Source organism: Merops nubicus, unplaced genomic scaffold, assembly GCF_000691845.1.
Source record: "Merops nubicus isolate BGI_N331 unplaced genomic scaffold, ASM69184v1 scaffold6307, whole genome shotgun sequence".
Lineage (NCBI taxonomy): Eukaryota > Metazoa > Chordata > Aves > Coraciiformes > Meropidae > Merops > Merops nubicus.
The window spans coordinates 8,669-15,571 of NW_008622192.1; the positions used below are offsets into that span (position 1 = coordinate 8,669).

The 6,903-nt window shown below is 45.3% G+C and overlaps 1 protein-coding gene across 1 annotated transcript in view; it reads right to left on the bottom strand.

Annotated features, from left to right (window-relative positions):
* The window catches only part of POMT1 (protein-O-mannosyltransferase 1), an 11,641-nt gene extending 5,602 nt beyond the window's left edge, over window positions 1-6,039 (bottom strand). The window contains exons 1-10 of the mRNA XM_008944686.1: window positions 5,905-6,039; window positions 5,530-5,636; window positions 4,888-4,938; window positions 4,392-4,538; window positions 3,650-3,761; window positions 2,846-2,911; window positions 2,203-2,296; window positions 1,590-1,745; window positions 849-979; window positions 525-620 (exon numbers count right to left, since the gene is read on the bottom strand). Coding sequence (XP_008942934.1) covers window positions 525-620; window positions 849-979; window positions 1,590-1,745; window positions 2,203-2,296; window positions 2,846-2,911; window positions 3,650-3,761; window positions 4,392-4,538; window positions 4,888-4,938; window positions 5,530-5,636; window positions 5,905-6,026 — 1,082 coding nt within the window. The 5' untranslated portion in view covers window positions 6,027-6,039. The remainder of the gene's footprint in view (window positions 1-524; window positions 621-848; window positions 980-1,589; window positions 1,746-2,202; window positions 2,297-2,845; window positions 2,912-3,649; window positions 3,762-4,391; window positions 4,539-4,887; window positions 4,939-5,529; window positions 5,637-5,904) is intronic.
* Between the last annotated feature and the right edge of the window lie 864 nt (window positions 6,040-6,903).

Sequence of the window (6,903 nt, forward strand, 5' to 3'; positions counted from 1 at the left end):
GCCTCTCAGGCACAGACACCCACTTGGAATCTCTCCTGATGTGGCAGATTCTAAGCTCATCCCACGCTTGAAATGCAAAGAAATACTCATTCTGCAAAAGTGATTTCTACCCTCTTTGGAGACTCATTCAGGTTTGATAAAGCTCATGGAGGCACTCTGATGCCACGGCTGACACACTTCAAAAAGCAGAACTTCCCTTTCATGCAAAGCACCTGAAGAGTTCCCACTGCTCTCATGAGTTTTTAAAGTTCCCCTTGTGCACAGCACAGCCCACCCTCTGCAGGAGCAGTTCAGACAGAATTTCAGAGTCCTCAGTAACACTTTTGCCACACTGAGGAGGACTGTGCAAAGAGCTGCCCTTACCAACCCTGCAGCTGAAGTTACGTGCTCAGGACCACACTGGCCTCTATGCCCATAAGCAGAGAACAGTTAAGTTCAATCCAAGCTATGCCCTGGGTAGGTTTTGGAAGCATAAAGAAGCTATGCTTATAGCAGCTTGGCATTTAAATCTCTTGCATACTCACATTCCAGGATCTTTGACAATCCACCAGTTGTTCACATCCTTGAAGGGATAGCAGGTCACTTGTTGTTGATGGGAACTACCTCGGCCATTCTCATACCTGTACAGAAGGTTAAAAAAACCCCAGAGTTGTCTAACAGCCCATTTCTGTGCTCAGCAGAGTCACTGGCTCCATTCCTACAGAGCACAGAGAACCTGTGCACCTGCAGTGTGCTCTGAAGGATTAATGAAGAGATTGCCAGGACCCAAATGGAGGTGCTTGGACTGGCAGGTAAAGAGCCAGAGCACACTTCCACCCTAACAATACAGACCCAGCCAAATTCCTCACCTGATGGGGTAAGTATTGGTGTGAGAATGGAGCCAGCACTGCATGGGCTTGCCCAACACGTTCCGCAGAGTAATCTGAGAGCCATAGGCCACCTCCAAGGGCTGACCCTGGGTGATTCGAGCCAGCCCACCCTGGGAAGCATAAGGACAGGGTAAGGGGCATGAAGAAACAACAGAGTGGCTGTTTAAATTCTGCTGAGAGTCACCTGTCCCTGTAAGACAGCAGTATCTTAGCACAGCACCTTCTCATTTGGTTGTACATACAAAATCAAGTCTTGCAGCACCACACTGAGCAGATGGTGTATATACCAACATATATATACAAAGATATACCATACTAGAAGACTACAGGGTCTCAGGGAATAGCCCTAAAGCCATGCTGCTCTAAAAGACACACTAAGCACTCTTCTCCAGAAAATCATACTACCATCCTGTCATCATCACTTAAGAGTTCAGTGCTGTATCTACTCCTGTGGAGTTTCCTGTAGGAAGGGACAAATCTTCAGCAGAAGAGTGAACATGTTCTTGGTTCACTGGGAAAAACTTTTCACCTGTTATTAGGATTTCAGCCACTATTGCTTCAACTTAAAGTGCTACTACAGCAACAAAGTAGTCAAATGACACAGAAGGAGCAAATACATAAGATGAAAGGAACAAGACTTCACACCCTTCTTGTAAGACTGAACACAAGACAGACTCCCCCCTCTTCTCCCCTCATAAATCAGCTGCCTGCCTACATTACCTCTAGGCTGGCTTGGAAAGCACTTGTCATAATCTGGTCATGAGGCCCAGAGCGATAGAGCAAAGCCAGGTGAGCATAGAAGAAGGCCAGGTACATTGCCACTGGGATGATGATGAGGGCCAGGCCTCGAGCCAGAAAATGGCACATCAAGGACACCTAGAAGAACACCCACAACTTAATGGTTTCATACTCCAGATATTAAAAATACCACTGCACTTGGCTTGGTTGGTTTGTCTTAATTTCCAGTTTCCTCCCCCACCCACTGTCAGCTCTAACTTTGTGGACAGCTGGATAATTTCCACCCAGGATTTGGACTGGAGCCAGCAGGAGGTATGTGAAACAGTAGAGGTTTTCAGCCACAAATCACCAAGACAGGGGTAAAAGCAGAAAAGCCAGCCACACACAGAGGTTTATCTTAAATTTAACTCTGTCTTCTCAGCAACTGAGCTGGGAAAAGCTGTTCTACGACCTGAGTGTCCACTGGCTACACCAAGGAATGTCAGTACAAAACCCATCTGCAGACAGCAGCACTATCTGTGGACTTACAAGGCTCCTGGCTGGCTCCTGTACTGAAAACTTACACACAATATATTTTGCATGCTGTGCTACCTACATTTGAGAAGCTCTGGTCTCCTATCATGTGCCAGAAGTGGAGTCCTGCGATGGCCAAGAGCAGCATATAGGTAAACAGGCCCATGTATTTCACTCTGAGAGGTGCATAAAAAGTAAAGAGTTAAAACCTACACAATTACCTAGCACATACCTAAGACACAGACATTCAAACCTTCTCTTGAAAAGGATGCATTAAAGTCCAAGCACTTAGATCCATGACAAGTTTGGTACAACTCCACAAATAAGCTTAAGACTCTGACAGCAGAAGATGTCTTTCTTTATTTGCCAATTACATGAAATAACCACAGTGACAAAGAACCTTCAGGTGGCAGATCAGAGTGGAACAGAGTCCCTAAATTCAGACTTACTGAAGCCTGAGACAATTACAAGGGAAGGGTGAAATGCAGATGGCAATTTATAACATAAAGCCACCTCTGAGAAATGCAGAGGACAGTACCCTCTAATGCCTGGTATCACCCACTGTGGGTTTACAACCTCCCTGTAGAAACAAACTAGTGCAATAAAAAGCCATGGAGATGTCTGCTCAGAACAGCAGCAAGAACACAGTCTTGAAAATCCAAAGCCTCACTGGTGGCAAGCAGGAAAGTCAGCTTATGAAAACAAAGACAGACATCATTACTTACCCAACTGCACAAGAACAAGCTACTCCAGTCAACAGAAGCCAAAACCACCAGCTTCCAGAGAAGGAACTTAAAAAAAATGACAAAGAAAAGGATGTTATGGTGAGATCTGGGCACCTTCTTAAGATCCTGATGTCAGATAATATAACTTGAAAAGAACTTGCAGGCCTCCACGATTCCTTATTCTACTCAGAGGTATTTCATTCTGAACCTCTCAGCCCTGACCTACAGGGCTGCTGCTGTTAAATGTACTTCTCTGTAACCTGAAAAGCAAAACTGAACACTACCTGCCTTCTGATACTACTGACAGAAAAAAATGTATTAAGTCACTTGCTGGGCTAAGTCCAAAGATAATTTTGCTTTACTAACTTTACTCTCTGCAAGCATCAGAGAACATGTGAAGTCACAAGAAAAGAGACAGAGATTCAGTGCCTGTAAACAGTAACAAAGGAGCATCTAGTGACCTGTTATCATCAGTGTTTCTGTTCACAGAAGAAAAACTTCCAATAAAATAACTGGGTGGACAAGGGAGTGCTCCAAAGGGATTTCATTTTTATTGTAAAATAAAAAAAGATGACCTTACTTAAAACAGTCTGTATTCCCAGTCTTGATTAAAACAGTCTTTAACACTGCTCAGGAAAGAAAATTTCTGGTGCAGCCACAAAAGATCATAGCATTGGATTTCACAGACAGATGAAGTGAGCTGCTGAACAGTGGCTTGCAGAAAAGAAAACTCACAGTCTGTGACCAAAAAAAAAACAGTCATCACAAGATTATCCAAAAGCATGGAAGACAACCCAACTTTACCTCTGTCTTTGCAAGTTGTAGAACTTTAGGTAGGACAAAACTGCAAGCAGGATAAAAAAAATCAATATTGATTCCAGAAGCATGAACCTTGACTGAGTGATCAAAGAGTTCTCTGTTGGAAAAGACAGACAGACAAAAAATTAGAGAAATTTATCCACAGGACCTGAGACAATTGCATCATTATCCAACAGAAGGACCTGCCCCTTTAAGGACAGCCAATTCATGTGCAATCTTACTGGCTGTAACAGGGAGGTGTTGGGTATAAAGGGACAAAACCTTCCAGCAGGAGCAAAGTACATGGCCATTACTGCCTCCAAGGACAAAGAGGTGGGTGAGCAGTAAAGTCTGGCAGGAGGCAGATAAAGGTGCTGTGCTTGCCTACAAAGACAAAGCAAATCAATGCTGGGAAGTCCAGAGAGGTGCTTCTCAAGGCAAAGAGAGTCAAGGCAGTGACCCCAGCAGGCAATGAGCATGATGACAAATCTTCAAGAAAGGGACCTGCAGTGAGCTGTGCTGTGCAGGATTCCCTGAGCCAGAATCAGAGCAGTGGCTGTACAGGAGAGGTCTCTCCTATCACTCTGCTAAAGGGCTCTTGAGACTGCTCCAGGCCAGGGCTCCAAGGTGTTGTTACCATTCTGTGGGGAGATGCTATTCCAGCCTTTTATGCACCCTAAAAATTCCCAAGGGGAAAAGGTACTCTCTTCCCTTTTATGAAGAATGGGGCCCCGGGGAATAATCTTACCTAAGAGAATCAGAAGAGCAGCTCCAAGGGCAGCACAGTGGGAGAACTGCAGTTCTACCAAAATCTGGTAAGCTAAAGGCACACAGAGAGCACCAGCCAGGGCTGGCAGCAGTCTCAAGGACCAAACAGGAACGTTCGTGCTATATTCTGAAACAGGAGACAACAGGGATGCACAAATTTGGAAACTATTAACTGCCAAGCAGACAGATCAATACAGAACTCCTGATGACTGCAACTAGTTGTCAAATCTAACTCCTACTCTCACTAATTTATTGTTCGTCTTGTACTGCTTAAGCTGTTCTCATTTAAAAAATCTGTGCTGTGGAATCACAGTGCCTTAAACTTCTGTTAGAGACCTGCAGGAGGCTTATTTAAGAGGAGACATGAAGGTGTCAGATAAAGTGTTATTTCCACTAGTCAGGCAAAAGGAATCTGTCAGCTGCTGAAATACTGCTTGTTTTCTTAAATGAATGAGACAGTTAAAATCAGCTCTTACCAGCTCCAATTCTGTTCCATAAGAAGTTTCCATCAAATCCTCCTAAGTAACCTACAACATAAGCAATAATTCAGAATTTCCAGTCTCAAAACAACTATAAAAACTAGTTCTAAATTTGTCCTGGAACCATTTCCCAAACACATAGCTTTTCCACTCATGAAAGTCCTCCTTCCCCAAAGGGTCCTCTCCTCCCTCCTGTTTTGCCTGCAGCTGTGCCTGATAATGGGCAGAGGCACAAAGAACAGAAATTGGGAAGAGCAGATTCCCAGTGACAAAGCTGCACGGTATATTAAATCTCTCCTTCCTTACAGACACTTTTATGTTGTGCATATCTCAGCTACAGAAAGATACTTTGGTCTGCTTGTTGCTGACTATTTCTAGTCACTAGCAGTTCTTGTCTTGCCTTCCTCTTTACCCAAAGGGTTGGATAAGAGTGAGGTAATGGATACATGGCTCCACCACCTCCCTGCTACTCATGCAACAGCCCCCTGACGACACTAAATAAGGGAAATCCTAACTCTCAGCTGCCCAGTTCTTGTGCTTGAACCCAGTAACAGGATCTGACGACTCATTTCTAACCAGTACTTCTCTCTTCCACAGCAACAGGCAATGGATGCTTCCCAGTTAGAGGAGCTGCCCTACCTCCCAGAGCCAGCAGCATATGGCCAAAAGGAGGGCCGCTGTCGTCCACGAAGAAGATCCTCTTCATGTAGAGTGAAACAAACTGGCCATAATAAACTTCATCAAAACTGCAACACGAGAGGCAGAAGTATGTCAGATCTGACTGGCAGTATCCTGCAGGCTATGGGGATACTAAGAAAGGAAACACTGATCTGTTGGCAGAAATACAACAAAGCATGCTGGCTTGGTCCCTTTACCTCAGCGAGACACTCCCACCATGTTTACAGAGGCTGACATCAGGGAAGCTCTGCTCTTCCACTCCTGCATTCTCACTCACAAATCTTTAAGAAACAAAAGCCTGTGCCATTCAAGTGGAAAATAAACTGTTCTACTCACACCACAGCCCGTGGATAGGAAAGCCCCCAGAGGCGGGTTACTAATCCCATTGCAGTCAGGGCCACAAGGTTCAGATTTATCTCTGCAGTAACCACAATCGGCTGCTTCAGAAATCCCAACATCCTGCCCAAGGCCTCTCCAGACCTTGAGAGCAAACAGAGAACAGCAGTCACCCTTTTGCTCAAAGCTCACAGGAGATCATTTGACAGAAAGCACACACCACTACTGGCTGCTACCAGCAGCACCCTAATGGATCTTCCAAAGTTCTCTCACTTGCCACATTTGTGTTTTCTGCTCGATCAACGGTGGTATCTCTAAAATGAAGTTACTAAACACAACTTTTCATCTGTGCTGCTCTCTGTGCATATGGTTGGCATCAACATTAAGGTGTAAACTTCACTTACTCTTACACTAGCTCTGCAGAAACTCAATAGCTTAATTCAAGCCCATATTCTGCTTTGCACTGAGTAAACCTCCCAGCCCAAACTCTGAGGCTAAGGACAGTCAAAGCACATGCTCAGCCACCAGGCTGCTCAGGTAGCTTTAAAAAAAAATAGTTCCTTATAAACTGAGCATATTTCTTGCAGGGGGAGGGCGCAGGGTGAAGAATCCTCAAACATCCCGTCTTAAAAAGTCGGTTACTGGAGCACGGGTGTGGGTGCTGCAGAGCTCTAGCGCAGCCTAGGGGGGAGTGCTGCAGAAAACAGGACGGAACTGTGGGCAGAACCACAAAAAGCCAAGCCAGAAAGTAGTCGGGCATCAGTGTTGTATCTCCTTACCTCGATACAGCCGAAAGTTACTGTAATAAATCCATCCGCACGACTGTGACGAGAGAACAAAGCGAGATGTGAGCACATCACCACTGTCCTTGTTTCTCACCGCCTACAGAACACAAGTGGTGCATGAAATGGGATTTTTAAGCAGCCCCTTGCAGAGCGCTGGGGACACCGCACCGCTGCCCCACACCTGCAGGGCCCGGGAGGAGGGCAGCCCCCGCCC